Here is a 21600-nt window from a genome sequence, read left to right as displayed (position 1 = left end):
AACTAGAAAGTGCACGGAGTACGGAGTATTCCGTGTGATCTTGAGTGGCGTCTCCCGTGTCCCCAATGATAATCTGCACGCAGTACAGAGTACTCCGTACAGGAACTGGACTCCTGACGATGGGCCATCACTGATCTGCAGAGACAGGGGGCTTCCCTGCAGTGGAGCATTTTTGAAGATCATTAGGCTTTAATGCTACCCATCATAAAGCAAAAAAACCTTCTAAAACATCTCTGGTTCATTTATATGATGGTGGTTGGTGAATTTCTATAAGAATTGCAACAATAAGTCAAATATAGCAGAGCAGTCAGATGTCAACATGGAGCCCTGATAGCAGAAAGGAAAGGACAGTTCTGGTCTAAGTCAAGCAATAGCTCAGGTGCTTGTTTACCGTGTTCCGTCTCCTGTTTGGAGTATGCTGGGGTCAAATGACCAAGTGTTACACGGATCCCTTGCCAGCCCACCTTTTCGACACAATGTCTGATGGAAGATGTCTGCTCTTGGGGTTGTTTGAAGAGCATGGGAGCAAACAAATCAGTAGTAAGTTGACCAAAAAGCGCGTGCAGGTAATGGTAAAGCAGATTGTTCAACGAATCAAAGAATCTATGTTTAGCATAAAGTTGTTAAAATCCATTCATCTGATTTTGTGCCTTGAAAACTTCCCCCTGGTTGATAAAATCTAGTAGAACAACATTGGGTTTGCGATCATATATCGAGTTGCACAGATCGACATGTGCGCCTATGCTTCCTTCGCCGGTGGCTGCATTTGTCTTTGGCGCTCTGATGCGATCGGGGACGATCACACCAAAGATATCAACGTTCAGTGTGTGATTTACCAAGTAGAGTCTTCCGTCAGCCTTCGCGTTTGGAGGACGATCGATCTTGCATTGCGGGAACTTAGGATCGGTGGTGGAAAATGGCGTCTCAAAGAAGTAGGCAAACTGGTCCAAGATGTATGGAAACTTGGGCATGTCTGCTTTGTAGTCTGGTTGAAAAATGCCGCTAGAGTCAAACCACCGGTACCACATGGGCGTATTGCGGTTTATAACTTACCTAGAAACACGATCAATCTTTTGCCGGAACTGATTAAGTTGCCCAGCATAGGCCAGGAATCCATCGGCAGAGCATCCGGGGCAGACGGCGGAACAAATACGTATTTCTTGATTCCGCTCTTTGTAAAGGCCTCATCGAATCTGTTGACGTCCACGTAGTCGCCATTCGTGAGAAGGAGGGTGACCACCTCTTCGGGATGGCCATCGAGCCACGTCTTGATCGTGCTCAGGAAGTCTTCAACGGGTCCTGCATCCTCGAGAAAGCACGACGTATGGCACATGTTCAGGGTCTTCTTTTCTTCGTGTACGCGTGTCTGGCCTTGCAGGAACCGAATGCCCAGGTCAAGTTGCTTCGTTACAGAGATCTCCTGATTGTGCTGGGGCAAATAGCCGACAAATGGGGAGTTGTGCGCGCCAACAAGGCGGACATCTGCGTAGCGACGAGTGCAGTACTCAGTGCGGCCATTGCACCTGGTCTGCGCAAGAAGACCGGTAGGCAGCAGGCATGCTAGTAAAACGAGCGGAAGAGTCAGCATGGTAGCGTAATGATAACGCTTGCGGCGTGGTGCATATCAGTGTGTCTGCACTGTGGTAGAGAGCGAAGATGTCATGCCATGGACGCTGCCAGCGAGAGAGGAAGTAGAAAAGAGAAGAACGTAAGAGGGGGGCCGGCGTTGGGAAGGCGCGCGCGCGGCGGGGTAGCGGGCGTTTATATATACAGATCGGGAAGGCATGGGGATACTCCATTCTTATTTATTTATTTATTTATTTATTTTTTGGGGGGGGAGGGAGGGAAGCTGCCCACCAGCAGTCAACAAGCAGAGAAGCAGAAAGGGAAGGAGCACGCAGACGGCAAGCAGAGCCGCTGAACTGGAGTCGAGCGGGCGATCGCAGAGACACGCCAGAGAGAGACACGGAAGAAGAAGACGCAGACGCACTCGGAGAAGCAGACGCGCATCCCAACTGACCCTGTCATGCGGCAGCGGTGGCATCGCGGGTGTGCTGGGGCTGGGCGGGATGATAGGCCAGTCCGGGTTCTGGGTCGATGCGTGAATCACGGAGAGGCGACGACGCAGGGGGTCGCTCCTCAGGGGATCAGTCGGCCTCGAAGGATGAGGAGCTACATTGCTCTGGTCCTATAGACGCCCGTGTCTCTCGTCGGACAGCGTGCAGAATGCACCATGTGAAGCCTTCGCGGCGGGCTATCAAGATGGTGGTCGAAATGCGATGCTCCCCCCGGCGGCTAAGGGTCCGGCGGTGCGCCTTTATCCCTCTCCTTCTCCCTGTGTTTGAGATAGTTAGAATTAAAAAAAAAAAATAATACGCTAGAAGTCAAATGCCGTGATAAATACCTAGTCCTGTGTATATGTAGGCTCCCGGTTGCAGCTTGGTGGTCGTGGTTGTTGAGCTTGAACCTGCTGCATGGGTCAAAGAAAACATTTAACTATGGATGCCAAACAACCGTCAGTGCCATCGAGCAACATCATCCATCAAGATCCTAACCGGGCACCTCACCCCGACACAACCTCAGTTTTCGCAAGGACACTTCCTGTGGATTCTGCCATCATATTTTCCGAATTTTCGGCCGTCGAACCCCTCTTACCTACGATTGCACTTTCCGGGCCCTCACAAGCTACCCTCCATCGTTGCGGGAGGCTCCAGCGATTGGTGCTCGACCCTACGACACGGTATTAACCTACGATAAGCTTTAACGGAGCTGAAGCGATGGTCGATCGGCGAACCGACCGATGAGCTCCATGACCGAAAGGGGTGGTGATGATGCAGCCCGCGACGATGTGATAGACCTACATGATGAGGAAGAGCAGCAGACGCTGGCTGTCAATGGCCGGGAGCATGCACAGGCGTCTCCAATTGAAGACCAAGACGCGTTCGACGAATTTGTCACACCCGACGACCCGATATCGATAGCGGTTACGAAGGATGAAGACGATGGCGCTGCGTCACAGCAAAATGGAGACGTCGCTGGTTCACCTGGGATTTCCATCCGGGGCGCCGGGAGCATCGACGACGCGGGCTCCGTCCCAGACGACACCCCATCAATCCAAGTCCGTGATCGATTGTCTCACTGCATGCTATAATACTTCCACTAATGGCTTCTTTAGGGTTCCATCCAATCCTCTCCGAGTAGCGCGCTGGGTTATCGTCCGCCCTCCAGCTTGGGACATAGCCCTCACCGTCCGTTTGACCTCCGGTTTCAAACACGTCTTTCCGTTTCGTTTCCTGGTTCCACTCGGTCGATATCACCTTCACTTCTTCAACAACACTCGCGCCAGTCTTCCTTTGCCAGCCACATCCGGTCGGATACGCCTGACCTGTTGGAAGAAGCGTCCCAGACTCCGTGGGAGGTTGTGCGATGGACCAAGCTCAGAAAGCTGTCAGGTCAAGTCCTCTCCGAGGCAGGAAAACGGAATTTTGGACGTCCAACCTGCATGGCGGTTTCTACGCACATAGTTTTGGGGACGACGAAAGGAATCATACTGGTGTTCGACTATCAGCAGAATCTAAAGACGATAATCGGACCTGGAACAAAAGGCATGCCGTGATCTCAATAAGACACTAACAACTGAAACTGACTTTGGCACAGCAATTGCGTCTGGATCGATCACTTCCTTGGCCATTTCAGCAGACCACAGCACCGTCGCTGGAGGACATGCCGATGGCACCATTTTCACCTGGGAAATCTCGAGACCCGCGCGCCCATTTCTACATATCCCTCCTATCAGCGCAGCGGAGAAGGATTTCAAACGAACCGATGGCCACATATCCGGTGTCGCTGTCGTTCATATGGGCTTCTTAGGAACCCGTCGCACCGCCTTGGTCTCGGCTGATGATCACGGAATGGCGTTCTCGCATCTGGCAACCCGGGGGATGGGAGCAGTCGCCCGTACAGTCAGGACCACAAGAATACTGGGCCGGTACCCTGAGAGTGCTGTGCCCACTGGCCGTGTAAGGAAGCCTAGCACCGTGCTTGCATTTTCCCCTCTTCCCTTAGGGAACGTCGAGCAGGCCACGGACTCTTTAGGCCTTGTCGCAATGCTCACCCCTTATCTTCTCGTGATTGTTTCTACAACGCCAGTTGCCCAAACCCAACATAAGTCGGCGCGCCCCAGGGAAGTCCCTGCTCACAGTGCCATGACGGCTGCGCTGGCTTGGTTCCCTGCAATAAAGTTGAAAGCAAAGGATTCAGGAGTTTCTAATACCAAGCTGGTATACTGCTGGTCCAATGTTCTGACGATCCTAGAAGTTTTCGAGGTGAAATCCACAGATCCCGCGGATAGAGATAAGCCTCCCAGCTTTGCGTTTAAGCCGTTCGCTCGGTGGAGGGCTGCTGAACCCATCGTTGCAGTACAATGGGTAAGCCGCTCGGTTTTGGCAGTCCTGACAATAACGCAACAACTCCTCATCTTGGAAGACAAGTCACTGCGTGTGACGGATTCTTTTGACTTATTACACAAGCATATTTATCATGCGGACCTTTTCTCTAGACAGCTTCAGAGCCTCGTAGAGCAATTGGACGAGGAGGATCAATCGATGCATGGAGTAACAGCAGACGCTTTTTATATGGGCTTCAGGGCTTATAAAGGACGACTCTTCCTTTTAGGATTTAATGATGTGTCTGTTGGCACGTTGTCCAACTGGGCCGACAGACTCCTGGCCCTGATGGAAGCCGGCGATTTTATCGGCTCTATTCGTCTTGCCACGTCCTTTTATATCGGAAGCTCCGAGAAGCTCACCGTTGGCTTACCGGAGGAAGATGATCTTAGACATGAGGTGGTGCAGGAAAAACTTTTGGAAATGATGAGCGCTTCACTGCGATATGCATTTGGCAAAAATGAAGAAGCGATCACAGAGCGCCTCCAGCCCCTTGAACTTCGGAGCCTTGCTGAGGTGTGCATCTCAGCATGTGATGCTATGGAAGATCAAGAGTTTTTATTCGACGACGTATATTCCTGGTACGAGGAAAATGGGTCAGAAAATGTTTTCCTCGACGTCCTTGAACCGTACATAATACAAGGCTCAGTTCGAACATTACCGCCGGGAGCTGTCAAGTCTTTGATTACGCATTTCTCTACGAACCATTCGGCTAGCCGCTTAGAAGAGATTATTTGTCTTCTCGATACGAGCACCATTGATATTGACCAAGTTACTACCTTGTGCAAGCACTATAACCTTTATGATGCCTTCATTTATGTGTGGAACCGTGCCATTGGTGATTACATCTCGCCTCTAAAAGAATTGCTGGATTTGGCTGCGCATGTTACCTCCACCGCCGTCAATGGCAACGCCGATATCCAAACGAAAACCCATGCAAACGCCTTGAAAATGTTCCCTTACTTATCCTATATCCTGACGGGTCGAATATATCCCACCGGCGACGAACTAGAAGAACATATAGCGTCGAAAGCAAAAGCGGATATTTATGACTTTTTATGCTCTGGAAGGGATTCTGAGTTGCAGGAAGGTCATTCCTATACTCATTTCAAACAACTTCGAACGATGTTGATGTTTGATACCCCGGCATTCATGAGTATGTTGAATGAAGCTTTTGAGGACGGCTTTTTAAACGACAATACAGGAGATGAGGAGCAAATATCTGCAAGGCGTATGCGCAGTGGCTTCTCAATTAATCGCCAATATTTAATCAGCATCCTTCTTGAACTTATGGGCCCTTCTTCAAATTTTACGGCAGCCGACACTATTTATCTGGACATGTTTATCGCTCGCAATCTCCCGAAATACCCCCAATACATTCTACTTTCTGGTTCAATCCTGCATCAGGTCCTTGTCAGGCTATGTGAATACCCCAATGCAGAGATGTTGGACGATTGTCAACTCAGCGCGGAGTATCTACTTTCGACATACCACCCTCCTGACATACTGAGTTTGATACCTCTTTTCAAGGAAGCAAAGTTTTTCCGAATATTAAAATCCACCTATCGCATGGAAAGGCAGTACCCGGAATTGTTGCGGATGTACTTGGAGGATAGAGAGGATCAAGAACTCGTCTTCACTTGCATCTATGATTGTCTTCGATTGGGATCTTCGTTGACGGGGAAACAGCGTCGTGATGTGCATTCTGTCATTAGAGAGCACGCTGCTGAATTGGCACATATAAATGTCGTTGAAGCAGCTCGCACAATTCAAGCTGTGGCTACCGACTTGCATGACGTTTTCGTTGAATCTCTTGAGCCAGTACCCAGTCTGCAGTATCAGTATTTGAGCGCCTTATTATCAGAGAACAAAAACAGCGTCGAGGTCAGCCCAGAAAAACTCAATCATGTATTGGTTGAGCGATACATTCAGTTGATGTGTCAGTATGAACCGTCGCGCGTTGCAGAGTTCGCAGACACTTTGAAAGTCGGAGATTTACAGCTGGACGCCATTCTACCTTCAATTGAAAGCAGCGGAATTATCGATGCTGTGGTGATTCTTGTTGCTAAACAAGGGGAAGTTGGTAGTGCTATGGAAAGATTAATCAAACACTTCGGGACTCTCGAAGCCGGATTATTAGGAGTCCTTCAAAGTGCTGAGGAAAACTCCGACTCCACATTCTTGACTAAAGCTATCATTGATCTCATTCAGGCACTTGAAAAGTATACTCGAGTCGGAATCTGGCTATGTCAGCAGCAGACGAAATCTGCACAAAGACCCTATAGGGACATAAAGCTCAGCAAGAGAGGATCCGTATTTGAACAGCCATTGTCCTTTGATGAAAACTTGTGGCTCATGCTGATTGAAGCTGTCGTCAAGATCGCTCAAAATATCTCCCCGTTGCTAACAAAAGACTCTTCGGTAAATGAAAGTATCAAAACCGCTTCTCAATTGGAACCATATGTGGCTAAACCTGGACAACTCTCCGTTTCCCTTAGGACCTTAGTACAGCATATATTTACGGCATTATTAACCACGACGACTAAATCCGGGCGCATGCCTGCCGACAAGCCGGATCTGTCGTTTCTACGTATACTCCGTGCATTCCTGACACGCGCTGCCTCTGCCTCCCCTTCTTTATCTGAACTGCGGGCGGTAATCGCGTCCATATTATCTGCTTATGGTTACGAGGAGTCGTTGCTCTCTCTCACGAATTCGATGTTAGATAAGGATCTTTTCGTTCACGTGGATGAAATCACAAAACTGAGGCAACGAGGATGGAGGGCGAGGGGCCAGGTATGCGAGATTTGTCGGCGGCGAGTGTGGGGACCCGGCTCGGGAGGTCACATATGGGAAGCTTGGGAGGTTAGGCAAGAAGTAGATGCGAAGCGGAAGCAGGATAGGACGATTAAGGAGAGTCGTGATCGCGACTTAACCTCGAGAGGGAAGGGGAAGGCTCTGGCTACGTCGCAAGCTACCATCGGTCCTGCAACGGGACATGGTGGCGACAGCAGAGTTGAAGAGCCCCAGGGCGGCGGTGGGCTTGGCCGGGGTCCCGTGGTTGTGTTTGGTTGTAGACATCTCTATCATCGCTCTTGTCTGACGGATGAGACTGAACGACGGAGACAGCATGGTCCGTCTTCGTTGTCTATGCAGGGGAGTCGACACCTTCATGCTGAGATTGGAAGTCCTGAATTCTCTTGTCTATTATGTACAGGGTGTCAATAGTGGGCGGATGGGATTGTTTACTAATATCTAACGACCACGTAGCTGATATGTACTAGGTAGAGAGTAATCTAAATACTGCTCATTATTAGGTGGTCCACTGGACCAGTGCTTTCATGAAGTACAGAGCAGGCTGAGTATGCAAACATATCACAAATGTTGCTTGGGGGGCTTTCTGAGATTGGCACACCAGCCTAAAACATCCATCCTACTGAAATTTGTTTTACAAGAATTTCATAAATGCATTCACCAGGCACACACTGGAGCATGAAAACAGATGATATCTCTGGCCCTTGTCTATATAGATGATTCAGTGAGTAAGATGATGTGCTCAATGTATAAATGAGTGTAAAGAAATGAGATTGAATAGAGATGATGGCACTATATCCTAATGTTTGATACAGACATTGGCATGGGCTGGGCTTTGACTTTGTTTGTCTGATACACTGATAGGGAGGAGCTTCAAGAGCATGAAAAGAGTGAGAAAGAATGTAATGAAGTTCAAGACTTCTGAAGAGCTGTACTCTGTAAAAGAAATTATCTCCTGTAATGATTGAACTCCACACAATTTATATGATGAGGCAGTAGCTCTCTTTTCAGAACTCAGGAAAATTGATTTGAAAAATATGTTGGAAAAGAACAGAAAGAACTTTTGAGACACAAACACAGTGAATAGAGAAGTTTTGTTCACAAAAGCCAGAATAATATGGAGGTTAAAGATTTTTATATGTCCTAAATTCTAAGATCCTACAAAGAAGATAAGCAATTACTCTTTCTTTGTTGACATAGCTAGAAGTTATAAATCTATAAGAATGGGATCTATTCACATATATATATGATATTACACTTTTGCATTTCTCTGTTAAGTGCACACACAATTTATGAATTTGGAAATTTGTGTTGATGATCAAACTTTGATTGATTCTTTGGAATGCAGTGTGACTTGAGGTTCTTTCAGTCCAGTAATGGTGATGACCTAGAGCCAGTCCTGATTAGCTGAAATTGGATTAAGCAGATCCTTGGTAAATCCAAAATGACAAAAGATATTTACATTGAGGATTTCTGATATCATCGTTGCAGGTGAGCTTCTTATACGGAGTACTCCGTACATATGAAGGAAACGTTCGGCTAGGAACCTGGCAAGAAGTGTCCCCATCGCCTGAGGTGAGCCTTGGAAGGGCCACTTCAGAATGGAGAAAAGAGAGCCCACTTCGGCCCGCCTCTATCGTTGCGGCGGAGAATAGATAGTTATTGTCTAAGACTTATAGTATCGGTGCCAAGATACCCGTGATGTCCCTTTCAGGCTGCTCCGACTGGCGATGAAGAGACGCTTCCCTTCGCTGTTGAAGTGAAAGTCCGGCGGACATTCCACACCACCACTCACAGACGACTTGGCTCCGTAGGGCAGGAAAGTCGCTGCCCGACTTCGAATTCAACCCATGATTCCCATTTTGCGTCAATCCGCTCATTTCTTTATGTCATGTTGCGGCAAGACTCACGCTGAAACATTCAACAATAAAACTCCAAGGAAGAGTCTCAAAGTTACCAGTAATGGTTGCAAGCGACTGCGGGAAGCCTTGGGAGAACGGGTGCACATCCGTGAGTGCCAAAGAATACTGTTTTGCTTTCTCACGTGATCCAGCTGTGGGCACCGCATACTTACCCCATACATAGTTGAGTCTCCTCTCGCGAACATCGAGTGAACTTACCGCTCAACGCGTCAAAACAAAAAGGAGTCTGAAGATTCTCCTCTTTGGGTTTTGAGTCAAAATTCATGCAAACAGCTGCGAATTACTATTCCTTGATTTTGACTTGGAATCCTCGCGACTTTACACGGCCAACGTGCCCTTAAGGCCCCGGCACTATGGAAGCCCAGCTAGCACTGCTTCGAGAACAGCTTAGAGAGGAGCGACAACGTCGAGAAAATGCAGAAGCCCTTACGAAACCTACCGACCTACCAACCTTTCTGTTAAAATGCCACACCCTGTCACTGGCCATCAACGTTGTGACCGACCCTACCCAGACGACAAAGGGAGACACAGCAAATGCAACTCGACGCTACTTCCCTTCACAAATCATCCCATGGGATGGATTCATTGATGAGCAAGCCTGCATTTGGGATCGCTTCCACCAGCACCCATCATTTATGTTGATGTCACAATTTCCTTCATCTCACCAGCTGGACTATGTTCTCACAACAATAAGGCCCATAACTGCAGAGATGGATCTGCGATACTATGAACGGGATACTGTCGAGAATCAAGTGCAAATGGTGGTGAATGCAGTTTATATGGATGACCTGCTGAAGCAAGCATTCGAGTTGGCTGGATCAGTGACCTTTGAGAGTCATACAAACTTGGGAGCTTCCAAGCAAAGCCAACCAGTTGAGGAGGGGATGCAACACCTGTCCATTGACACAAACAAATCCACTACTGAAAACTCTGGTTCTAGAAAGGGAAAGCAGAAACCTACTACGGACAATATCCCAATTAGAGGACAAGCTGATAGGTTTTGTGTCTATCGACGAGGCAATGGTGAAGATGTCCCGGCGATTGCTATTGAGTACAAGGCACCACACAAGCTGACTTGTGAGGAGATTGCAACTGGATTGGCCCAGGAGATACGTCCTACCCAAGATGTGATCAACAAGGAAGAAGACTCAGCTGAGTTCTACTCAAAGCGCTTGGTCACTGTGGTTGTCACCCAACTATTCTCATATATGATAGGCAAGGGTGTGCAGTATGGGTACATATGCACTGGAGAGGTGTTCGTCTTCCTTCACATCCCCAAAGATCCATCAGTTGTCAGATATGCGATATGCGTTCCAAATCTAGATGTTCAGGTTGGCCATGAGGAGGATTTCAAGTTAACAGCAGTTGCACAGGTTGTTGCATTTACCTTGCGGGCTTTGGCAGCACCCCCTCCTCCACAGGAATGGCATGATGCCGCAAGGGAGCTTGGCATCTGGCCGGTGGAGTACTCGGAAATTCTAGCGCAAACCCCACCTGGCAAACGACTGAAAGGTCGCAAGGCTCCTTTGTCCGCATATCGTGGCAAAAAGAGTGACCTTCCCCCGTTTCATATGATCTTGAGATCATGTCGACCGACCGAGAATCGCCTTGGCAATAGATCTCCAAGTCCTCCGGCCCCCGATTCTCCCTCACCTGCCAACAGGAGATCTAGCACTCGCGGAAACCAGCCTGTTGTTCAAGCAAGGGGCCAGCGCGTCAAAAGTCAGGGGCAGGGGCGAAGTGGCGGTCAGGGGAAGAAGACGAGCATGACTATGCAGATAAAGGATCGACCGTATTGCTCTCAGGAATGCCTCCTTGGGCTGCGGGACGGAGGACCTCTTGACCCATCATGCCCAAACTTCCAGGATCACCGTGGGAAGGCCCCCCCATCCCGTAGTTTCTTGAAACGTATTCGTTGCCAGCTTGCCGTGGATCGAGGTGACAATGCGGATTGCCGCCCGCTTTATAAGGCAGGAAGCTATGGGGCGCTATTTAAAGTACGGCTTTCCTCCCATGGCTTTACTCTGGTGGCCAAGGGAGCAAGGAGGGAAAATCTCAGCGCCCTACTACATGAACGTGAAGTTTATGATAAGCTACGTACCATTCAAGGCCACCATGTCCCGGTCTGTCTTGGTGTTGTGCGGCTGGAACCAAAACGCCCATACTACTATGATGAGGGGAGATACACTCACATGCTCTTGCTCAGCTGGGCAGGAAGATCTATTTCGGAAGGTCTTGGGCCCATGGGTCCATCAATCTCCAGCATGGTTAAATGTTCAATTCGGGCAATTCACCGGCAAGGGGTTCTCCATGGGGATGCCGAACCCCGGAACATTTTATGGAACGATATAAACCAGCGTCTGATGATTGTCGACTTTGGACAGGCTTCGATACGACATCCTTTATCTAGTGTCTCGCCAAATAGTTCGAAGAGAAGGCTTCCTAAGGCAAAGGTTGGGGATGCATATACTGTTGAACTTAGGACTGTGCAGGCAAGTATTGGAGCTTTTATCCGGAATCGCGAAATGTGAAATATCGGGGACACCTATGGTAGACGCTCATGGCCGCATCAATATTCTCTAGTGGCGGGAGGAGAGCAGTTGAATAATGACTGAAAATACGTCAGCTCTCCAGAGCGTGACTCGCCTGCGAAGACACAGCAGGGAGGCCCTAGCCACTCACGACTCACACCGTTTCCTTCTCGCGTTCAACCTCTGGCCACCCGTCATCTCTTGGAATACTGGGTATAATAACTCTTTAATGAGCTCCCTACGACGCAGACAACGAATAGCCAAAGTGGATTCCCTCCAATCTTGCCTCACAATAATCGAAGGTTCCGAAGGATTATGCCCGACTATATTTCCAAACACGTCCTCGCCTTCAAGAGGCCGTTCCAACGATGATCAAAATAGCAAACGCCTATCCACCCTGCGACTTCTCGATGTTTGCCACTGATTGCTCGGATGGAAGATGCCCTGAGGACAACGGAGGAGGTACAGGGTTGAAAGTCATCCTCTAAAGAGGAATAATCATTTCGAGTATCCTGGTATTCAAAAAAGGGTAAGAAGTGTTGGATCCAGACTCTCATGTTTACCTCTGGAGTCAATAAGTAGCTAGTTCAGTTTATTCATGAACTCAGCTTCCAGATCAGGAACACATGTTGCCAGTCATGGATATGTGGACTCAAGCCGATTGGAATATTCGCGAAGCCCGTCATTCCCCGGAGAAGCCGGACTCGACAATCATGAAACAAAACGGGCGTCCTGTACGGCTATCTGGAGAGGCAATACAGTATGAGATTGAAGTGGCTTTCGGCCACGTGCCAGATGAATCCGAGATCAGTTCGAAGGACAAGGGATCTGAGCTGTAAATAATGGGGTGCTAGTGTTGAGGATTGCGCACAGAGCAACTTGCACCGCTCTAATGCTCTTGACAGTGTCCATAGACCAGCCAAAGATGACAGCCGGTTTGAAACCCACAGGCGACCTGTTCCTCCTTCAAAATGAGGCTCATTGGGGTTCATCAGCCCTGCAGGTGCCCGCAGCATAGGCCTTTCATATCGATTAGTTAAGTCCCTCCAACAACATTGGACGTTACCCTCATGATGACCGGTACAGACTCGTCGAGGTAGTCTACCTGCCGTGAGTGGAAGTCCGAAAGAAAATGGTTGTAAGAATCGTATATATATAAATATATCCATTCTGTGGACGGGGAGTCCCCAGAGTATATACCGAGTGGGCGAAGAGAAGAGCTTCGAAGATACGAGTAATTTACAAAAGAAGTTCAATCATGTGATTTCTCAATACCATACCATACCATTCAAGGGTCGTCGTCACAGATTTGGGATGGACTTTGCTTAGTCACACAACAGGATGAGCTCGACTTTTCTGCAGGTCAATCAGGATCCTGGATATGGAGTCCCCTGGTTTGGGGTCTGTCGCTGGGTCAGGGGTTGCGCTGAGGCGAAAAACCCAACTCCGGTCGCCCCGTCATCCCTACGCGTGCATTCGTTGGTGGTCGAAACGCAATCCACTTTGTTTCATCCTTCTTCTCGTTTCCCAGGCCTCAACTCCTCGCTGGCTGGCGTCCTCGCTCGATGCCGACCATCGCGGCCCACCAGCCACGTTGTTCCTGGGCGTCAAACTCCTTGGCGCCGCAAGCGAGGCCTGGACCGAGGACGAAGCTGTCAGTCTCGCCAATGAGCTGGCATAGCGCAACCCTTGAGGGCCGCCGGTGCGAAACCGAAGGAGGCACTCGGATGGCGCCGGTTTAGTTTTCCCAGGGATCAATCGCGTTCCAGAAAAGTCAACCTCGCGAATGTGGATGCCCTGGATGGAGTCTCCACCGCTTCTCGAAATTCCTTTCCTCTTTCCTTGGAACCAAAACGCTGAGGACAGTGTAAGGCGCGATAACGAAATTCGCCCATCAAGTTGCTCCGAATTCTGTGCACCCAAACTCGGCTTGTTTGCGTTGGCAGCACAGTGTTTCCTTGCGGAGCACAAAACACATGATGGCCCAAGCGACCGAGGACGCGTTGTGAGAGGGAGTGAGGACGTTGGCCGACTCTCTGCACGACATATATACCTACTCCGTAGTTCCTGCGCTTATGATGAACGAGCGAGCATCATTAAGCACAAGCTACGGAGTACATATGTTGTCAATACTCCAAAAAAAAAAAAAGATATGGGATGTATCGTTCGCCAAAAAAAAATTTAGAAAGCGAACTATCAAGGTCATGTAGCTAACGACGGAGTACATATGAAGATGTCGTTATTCCTTTTCTTCAGATTGAGATACTGTCAGAGCTGCCTGTCCTCCCCATCAGACCCTGCGTTTCCACGAATTTCATCGGTAGCAGCGAGGTGATTCGTTGCTGAGAGATACGTGCAAGCGCCATGCAGGGTTGCAACCACCATACAACCCCCCCACCACCCATCGGGAACAAGGATTGAGAATCATCTGCTGCACGCGATGCTCTGGTGGTTGGTTTAAGATATTAATTGTTGCGGAATATGGAGAACGGTAGACCGCATGTCCGTTTGACTGCTCCCATTCTCGCCGAAGCCGGTGCACCGGATATTTTCTTCAAAGCCCTGGATTAATATATGTGAAGCGGGCTAGATTTGGGGTCCGTTCCACATTCAATATTGGCGCCAGCAAAGCCAAACTCTGCTAGGAGATCCACTCATGTTTGGGGAAAACTGCCGACCAGGCCATTGTCAAGCAGGCAAATGGGAGGCGATAGCTTCACCTGATAACCAAAAATCGAGTCCAGGCTCCGTCCTCCCCTTGTCTATCCACCCCTGCTTCTTTGTTTCCATATGTACTTAAACTATCACCATGGCCCTCCGCCTGACTTCTGGGCCTTTCTCATTGTTCATCCAGTGACCCTCCTTCACTCCCTTGACCTTACGTTCAGGTCATTCACTCTTTGATCATTCTTGTCTGCCCGGTCTTTCTGTGACAGGTCTTGGGGCACACAAGCTTCCGCTCTTTTAAAGCTATATCTGCTGTATATCTGCTCCGTACTCTCTTTAATATCTAGCCGAACCCCCTGCGACCAGTATCTTCGTTTCTAACTTTCTCGAATCAATCTTTTGGTGCCTGGAGCACTTTGAATTATCACCTTTATAGACGCAGATCACAGTCTAGCGACAATGCGTGCTGCCAAAGTTACACTGTTGGCTGCTCTAGCACAGCTAGCGGCTGCCTCTTATGAGTTGATGGATGACTACAACCCATCAAATTTCTTTGACAAGTTTGAGTTCTTCAGTGCAAGTGATCTCGCTTCTCCAGACGCATACGGAGGGGGAGCCGAAGTTTTCTAACTTTGCTGTAGGGGCGTGATCCCAGCAACGGATATGTTGCCTATCAGGGAAAGGAGGCCGCCCTCTCGAGTAACCTCGCCCAGAAACTAGAGAATTCTATCCGTATTGGATCCGATTCCACCGATATTGCTACCGGTCCCGGGCGGAGGAGTGTTCGTCTGGAGACGAAAGCGAGATATAAGCATGGCTTGATCGTTGCAGATATCAAGCATATGCCCGGTTCGATTTGTGGTATCTGGCCTGCATTGTGAGAGGAACACTAAGATTCGTTGATATATTCTTCCTTAGCTTCTAACTTGTTCCATGCAGCTGGACTGTCGGTAGTCGTTGGCCCGAACATGGCGAGATGGATATCATTGAGGGAGTGAATCGGCAGTCCATCAACAAAATGGCCCTTCATACCACTGCGGGATGCAAGATCAACAGCAATGGAGATTTCACCGGTGTTGTCGAAACACCTGACTGTGATGTCAATTCTCCCAACCAGGCCCCTAATCAGGGTTGTCTCTTCACGTCCAGCCAGGGGAACAGCTACGGTACAAACTTCAATAACAGGAACGGCGGTGTGTATGCCATGGAATGGACCAGCGATGAAATCACCGTTTGGTTTTTCCCGCGCGGCAACATTCCCGATGACGTGAACAGTCAGAACCCTGATCCGTCGAAATGGGGTAAGCCCTCGGCACGGTTCTCCGGTGATTGTGACTTGGATAGATTTGTGCAGGATCAACGAATCGTATGTCGAGTCATCTCTGAATAATTATTCAATCTTGCATTCTGGGATGAAGTCCTAACTTCGTGGATAATATAGATTTTCAACACAGCCTTCTGCGGCGATTGGGCTAAGGGGCTATGGAATTCCGACTCTGTCTGCAGAGCAAAGGGGCCAAGCTGCGAGGACTATGTGAAGAACAACCCCAAGGACTTTGCCGAAGCCTACTGGGAGATCTATGGCATGAAAGTCTACAGCAAGGGTCAAGGTCAGAAGATATCCTCGGCTGCAACTTCGCCCACCCAAGCCTCCACCACTCAAGTTTCCACGACACAAATCTCCTCCGCCCAGAGCGCCAGTGCTAGTGCTTCCGTCAGCGACGGCCCTGACACGAGCAGCAACACTCCGCCCAGCGCCACAGAGAGTGGTAATGCTTCCTCCATCGAATCCCGCAGCACTGACGTTGAACCCACCAAAACCCCAACCGGAACGGATGGTGGTGCATCCCTAACAAACGCTCCCTGCAACGGGCCTAACTGCCCGAGCCAATCTCCCACTACCAGCGGCGGTGTCTCTCCAACCGACAAGAGCGAATACCCAGCCAATCCGGGCACGACAGGCGGCAGCCCTCTTCCTACCAACAAGCCCGAAATTCCATCTAGCTGCACGCCACGCACTACCTGCGTGACCTACACCAGAATTGAAACCGTCACCTACATCAACAAGAATCCCGCTCCATTCCAAACTGGCGTCCAGTCTCCAACAAAGGCTAGCGGCGATGACGAATCTATCATTCCTATCAGATGATGTGGATTGGATTTAACATCGCCAAGGAGAGATATCCAGATGGGAGCTTTGATCTCTAGGTATATTCGATGCATAGCGTAGGGACAATTTAAATCTGTATATGCATACATTTCGTGTTTGTGAGATAAACTTTTGTTTTCAGAGACTTTTTGTACGCGGAGTCAGAGGAATATGGTGTTTTCAACCAGATTTTTTTTCAATATATACCATGTGTCTATTATTTTGATCGCCGAACCTATTCCTGTGGCTATATTCCCGTAACTATATATCTTCAATTGAACTGTGACGGACACATTGAAAATACTACCGGCTAGAAGGATATGTAGTACCTTCTATAGTCAAGAGGGAATCTGGACTTTCCCAAAATACTCTGTTGGCACTAGTCCCGGAGGAGCGCTGGAGGCAGGCTGCTTTAACCCAGCTGCCTAAGCTCTTCTCTAGGTAGGTGGTGCTTTTGGTTGTTGTTGCATTTCTGAGCTATTGCTATTAGACAATATTGTGCCTGGAGAGTCAGATAATCATGAAAGATAGAATCATATTGAGTAATTATTTGCTGAATAACATCAAGTAGTTTCTTTCTGTTCTTCTGTGTGCTAAGCTTCTTTCTGAATATCTGTTGTAGGTGCATCTCTTGTTCAACAGAGTGATATAGTAATTGATATGTGTTACAGTCAATTTTCAGTTCATGTTTAATCACCAACACTTTCCAATCTTTGACTTCCAGTAATCTGGTGCTAGCTGCATGGCTTTGCCTGGAGGATGTATTCCTGAGGACCATTGTCAGTATTACTTGAGAAAATCACTTAGTAAATAACAGATTCTCAAATTGAATTACATGTAATAAATAATCAAAAAAAAAAAAAAAACTATGCAACTCATCAAGTTCCAGAATACAAAACATGAACTGGGGCCTGTAAAGTCACTGTAAGAAGTTGAGAGATGTTATGGGTCACATGACTGACTAACTAACAAGTTAGTTAACTGAGTTACAGAGTACTCTGTAACTAGTTAGTCAGTTAACTAGTTACTCCATATTCCATACAGAGTACAGCTGTGGAAAATGCTTTAATCTTCACCAATATAGTTACAGAGTACAGATGATGGGGCCTCAAAGTCATGTTGGAATATATATCTAGCTGTATGACAAGAGTCTGACAGATATGCACATCTGTTGTATGACTAGATATTATGGCCATCCAACTGACTATATAATTATCATGAAGGTGTTCTATTTGTATTTACAAACTTTAAGATTCTGTCCAGCAATTACAACTGTTTTCAGATTTTCAGCTATTGTAGTATTTTGAACATGAAAGACAGCAGATGCATGTCTTTTCTGTATTCTATTTTCAGCAGAAGATAGTCAGATTGGGGTTCTTTTTAAAGAGATAGAGTTAAAAGTTTCTACCTCTTTGTTTAGAAGAGATAATCCATTCTCTATATTAAAGATCTCTATAGAGATACCATGAACTACAAAGACTCCTGTAAGAATTCGCCCGCTAACCCCTTACACAGACAAACAACACCCGCGAGGGCTCAGGGCCTTGGCTTGCAAGCTGTTGGGAGTACATGTGTCTGTGCAAGGCACTAAGTCATGTGCTTGCAAGCACACATAAAAGACTGCCACTGCACAAACCTCTTGTTGGAAGCCAGTGGCAATCTTGTCTACAAGTTGTACATAGCTGCCAATACCAGACCTTTTACCTCGCGTACTCTTTTCTACGTACAATTCCTCTTATAGATTCATTGTCACGCTGATCCACACGTACAATCCTCACAACTCCCCAGTGCTCATCTTTGTGAATTTTCATGCTCTCTGTATCAAAGTTCATTAGATCTGAAAATATAGATATCCAGGTTTGCTTGTGTTTTTGAAGAAAATCAGCTGAAAAGTCTTCTGTTATTATTAGAATTAGAGATTGGCCTCTAAATGACTTAGCAATTGAAGAAATAACTGGTTTTTCAGTAATATTTGCTTCAGTAAAACTGTCATTTATTCTATTTCTGAAGAAGAAAGCTTTATTACTGATCTTTTCAAGTACTTGAGTATTCATCTTGAGAATTAGTCTTTTTTCTCTAAAGAATTTTGGCTCAGAGAACTGTTTTTTATCTTTTTTACCATTTACTTTAGAGAGTAAAGAAGATTTGACTGAAGATTCAGTATTTAGTCCAGTTTTTGGAGTAGAAGAATATGATTTGGAAGTATTACTAGCAGATACTGTAGTGGGGATTCCAGTACCATATTAGAACAAAGGTTGTTCTGGTCTGAGGTGCAAAACCCCCCCCAAGCTACTATCTCTGAGCTATATAAACCACCCATAGCCCCTGCATTCTGCTCAACATCTTTGTGCATCTTTGTACTTTACTACACACTCAATCTTTATTGCTAGTTTAGTTATTAGTTAGAGAATATGAGAATCTCTTGTTTATGAAGCTTACCACTGTTTCTTATTAGAGCTGCCTGTATTAGTACAGGGCTCTTTAGTACTATTATTTCTTATAAGCTTAGGCATCTGTTAAGGCATGCTTCTCTGTTCCTACTACTTGGCCATTACCATCCTTACTATATTGTGATTTTTCATTCTTCTTGCACTACCACCATCTCAACCAACTTATCTACTTTTGACAAGGCATCTTATTATATTCTGCTTCATTTGGTGATCAAGCTGAGACCTGAAGATGATAATGCAGTGATTTGATGGCTGCCAAGAAAGAAAAACAAATTCTGAGATACATGAAGCATAGGCTGGTATTTGGGACCGGGACAGGATTCCATTTCCCATTGAACCTGGTCCTGGTCCTGAATTTAGAAACAGCCAGGATCCCAAATATGAAATCTCAGTCCCATGTCCCATCCCACTCAAGAGCTTGAGGTCCCATTCCCATCCCTATTCCAGAAATTATTTCCTGGTCCCATTCTCAAATAGAAAATTATGTCCCACATTCCATTCCAGCAGAGATGGTAGACTCCCATTTCCCATTCCAGCCAGGTCCATAGTGGAACCAGGATGGGATCAGAATTTCCAGTCCCATTGTGTCAAATTTATAGAGAAGAGTCAAACTGATCAAATTTTGTGTGGACCATTACCAAATTTTGTTACTTTTTTGATGAAGGCAGAACCCATAGAAAAATTAATTTGATTGTCAAAAGAAACAAAGTATTAAAACTAACTAATAGCTGAAGCCAGTAAACAAACAGAAACTGCCTAAATAACAAGTTAATCATTATTGTTATTATCTTCATCATCATTATTGTTATTATCTTCATTATTATTATTATTCTTCTTCTCCCTCTTCTTCTTCTTCTCTTACTTCTTCTTCTTCTTCTTCTTCTTCTTCTTTTTCTGCTCCTCCAGAACCAGCTTTGTGAATCAGACAGGGGCCCTAATATCTACCATTTGACAGGCAGAGACTCTAATGGCATCAGAGAAAGGCAGAAAGATGATGATGGGTAGTAGTGGTGGTGATGGAGCAGCAGCAGCAGTAGTTGGTGGGACAGAGACAGCATACAGGTGGTGGATGGTGACAGCAGAAGTAGAGTAATCAGATGCATTAATTGGGTCAAAATAGTTTAATCTGATTTTAGCACTGATGCCAAGAACAAGCTTCATATTATTGATGTTGACTGTAATGTGCTTATGGTGCACCATTGCCATAACAGAGCCTATATTACTTAGTATAATTGTTGATACCATTGCTAAGAGTAACTTATACTTAAACAGAGTGTACAAGATTGCTTCAGCTGTCTTCTGAAGTGACTTAATAATAGTATGTTGCCAGCAATATTCATGTTCTTGATGACAGGACAAAGTAATTTTCTGAATCAATTGCTGAAACAGAGCCACTGACAAGATTAGCTTAGTAGAGCTCTAGAAGTGATAAATTTTCTTGATGGCACTTATTTTCACTAATTAGTATCAAGACTGTTATCAAAAATTATTACTTTTTGACATACAAGTGCTGGCCTTCCAATTTTGAATGGGGGGACAGAGGTGGAGATTCTTCTGGTTAAAGTTGGCCAGGTCAACATCTTTATTAGCTTTATATCAATTGCTCTTCTTCAGAGCTTATTCTTTTAATGCAGTCTTGTGCTGCTCCTCTCCAGCTGTATAAAATAGACATGCATGGGGAAAACTAACATCTTGTCAGTAAATAATATGTGCCAGAGCAGTATTCTGCAAGCACTCATCTCTTAACACAACCCATTTTGTCACAGTATATGTTTATTGTACACATGAACATTGAAGTGCAGTAAATAAAAAGATGGTGGAGAGGAAGAGAGAAAGAAGAATTCATCAATATTAGCTCTGAAGAGAAAAAAGAAGAAGAGAAAGAGAAAGAGAAGAGAAGAGAGACTAATCTGATATTATTATTCTATAGCCAGCATAGCAACAATGTGTTAATCTTGCCCATAGCAACATGCCTGTAGAATATAAACAATGTATATAGTAATCATTCTACAGTACTTGGTCAATACACTCTATAATCTCATTATCCTGTAGCCAGCATAGTAATAATACATTAAGCTTGCCTATAGCAACATGCCTATAGAATGTAAACAATGTGTATAGTAACTATTCTATGCAAGTACTTGATTAATATACTCTATAATCTTATTATTCTGTAGCCAGCAATTCAGCTCATTACATACAATTATGAAGATGGAGCCAAAACAATATTCAATAAGAGAGAAGATCTATATGGCACAGAAGCACTGCCAGACCTTGAAAGATTATTAAAAAGATATATTCAAGACAGAAGAGATGAATTATAAGGCATGTCATAATATACTGAAGAGAATTCAAGCAAAACATGAGTAGTATATACTCTCAGTAGTTTGTGTTGAATTATATTGACATCCATTGCAGGCAGAATAGCAGCAAGAAGAATTGCAAGATAATTGAAGATAAAGCTATTAAAGAGTTGATAATCAAGTGATTTATCAAGAGCAAGTTAAAGAAGTATCATAAGCACCAGCTTATGGTCTCTCAGTAAAAGAAGAGAAAGAAAGAGAAGAAGTATTGCTGAGAAGAGATTACAGAGACTGAGAATAAAGCTCAGCAGAAAAAGAA

General features: G+C 46.3%; 4 protein-coding genes across 4 annotated transcripts; 3 read left to right on the top strand and 1 right to left on the bottom strand.

Annotated features, from left to right (window-relative positions):
• Positions 1-582: 582 nt before the first annotated feature.
• Positions 583-2459, bottom strand: CIMG_04848 (uncharacterized protein). The gene is made up of 4 exons (XM_001245406.2): positions 2405-2459; positions 1858-2335; positions 1054-1560; positions 583-985 (listed from the first exon to the last, which is right to left on the bottom strand). The coding sequence occupies exons 2-4, from the start codon at positions 2042-2044 to the stop codon at positions 624-626; spliced, it is 1056 nt and encodes a 351-aa protein (XP_001245407.2). The 5' UTR covers positions 2045-2335; positions 2405-2459; the 3' UTR covers positions 583-623.
• Positions 2460-2546: 87 nt separating this feature from the next.
• CIMG_04846 (golgi complex component) lies at positions 2547-7791 on the top strand. Its single transcript, XM_001245404.2, has 3 exons — positions 2547-3118; positions 3176-3612; positions 3707-7791. The coding sequence occupies exons 1-3, from the start codon at positions 2801-2803 to the stop codon at positions 7671-7673; spliced, it is 4722 nt and encodes a 1573-aa protein (XP_001245405.2). The 5' UTR covers positions 2547-2800; the 3' UTR covers positions 7674-7791.
• Positions 7792-9534: 1743 nt separating this feature from the next.
• CIMG_04845 (uncharacterized protein) lies at positions 9535-12335 on the top strand (the record flags this gene model as incomplete). The annotated part of the gene is made up of 1 exon (XM_001245403.2): positions 9535-12335. The coding sequence occupies one exon, from the start codon at positions 9535-9537 to the stop codon at positions 11710-11712; it is 2178 nt and encodes a 725-aa protein (XP_001245404.2). The 3' UTR covers positions 11713-12335.
• Positions 12336-13998: 1663 nt separating this feature from the next.
• CIMG_04844 (endo-1,3(4)-beta-glucanase) lies at positions 13999-16822 on the top strand. The gene is made up of 4 exons (XM_001245402.2): positions 13999-14955; positions 15021-15256; positions 15319-15745; positions 15821-16822. Exons 1-4 carry the CDS (start codon positions 14839-14841, stop codon positions 16526-16528), a joined length of 1488 nt encoding a protein of 495 aa, XP_001245403.1. The 5' UTR covers positions 13999-14838; the 3' UTR covers positions 16529-16822.
• The last annotated feature ends 4778 nt before the right edge of the window (positions 16823-21600 follow it).

Source organism: Coccidioides immitis (genome assembly GCF_000149335.2).
Source record: "Coccidioides immitis RS genomic scaffold supercont3.4, whole genome shotgun sequence".
In the NCBI taxonomy this organism is placed as follows: Eukaryota; Fungi; Ascomycota; class Eurotiomycetes; order Onygenales; family Onygenaceae; genus Coccidioides; species Coccidioides immitis.
Note: the sequence above shows the minus strand (reverse complement) of the source record. Positions and strands in the feature narration are given on the sequence as shown.

Excerpts from the sequence above, each read along its gene's own strand:
- CIMG_04848 (XM_001245406.2), bottom strand. The coding sequence starts at position 2,044 with ATGCCACCGCTGCCGCATGACAGGGTCAGTTGGGATGCGCGTCTGCTT. Across the intron at positions 1,561-1,857 it reads TCTCTGCTTGTTGACTGCTG|CATGCCTGCTGCCTACCGGT; the intron begins GTGGGCAGCTTC and ends TCGTTTTACTAG. Across the intron at positions 986-1,053 it reads AAGATTGATCGTGTTTCTAG|ACTACAAAGCAGACATGCCC; the intron begins GTAAGTTATAAA and ends TTTTTCAACCAG.
- CIMG_04846 (XM_001245404.2), top strand. The coding sequence starts at position 2,801 with ATGAGCTCCATGACCGAAAGGGGTGGTGATGATGCAGCCCGCGACGAT. Across the intron at positions 3,119-3,175 it reads ACGACACCCCATCAATCCAA|GGTTCCATCCAATCCTCTCC; the intron begins GTCCGTGATCGA and ends TGGCTTCTTTAG. Across the intron at positions 3,613-3,706 it reads CCTGGAACAAAAGGCATGCC|CACCGTCGCTGGAGGACATG; the intron begins GTGATCTCAATA and ends AGCAGACCACAG.
- CIMG_04844 (XM_001245402.2), top strand. The coding sequence starts at position 14,839 with ATGCGTGCTGCCAAAGTTACACTGTTGGCTGCTCTAGCACAGCTAGCG. Across the intron at positions 15,257-15,318 it reads TGTGGTATCTGGCCTGCATT|CTGGACTGTCGGTAGTCGTT; the intron begins GTGAGAGGAACA and ends TGTTCCATGCAG. Across the intron at positions 15,746-15,820 it reads TTGTGCAGGATCAACGAATC|ATTTTCAACACAGCCTTCTG; the intron begins GTATGTCGAGTC and ends TGGATAATATAG.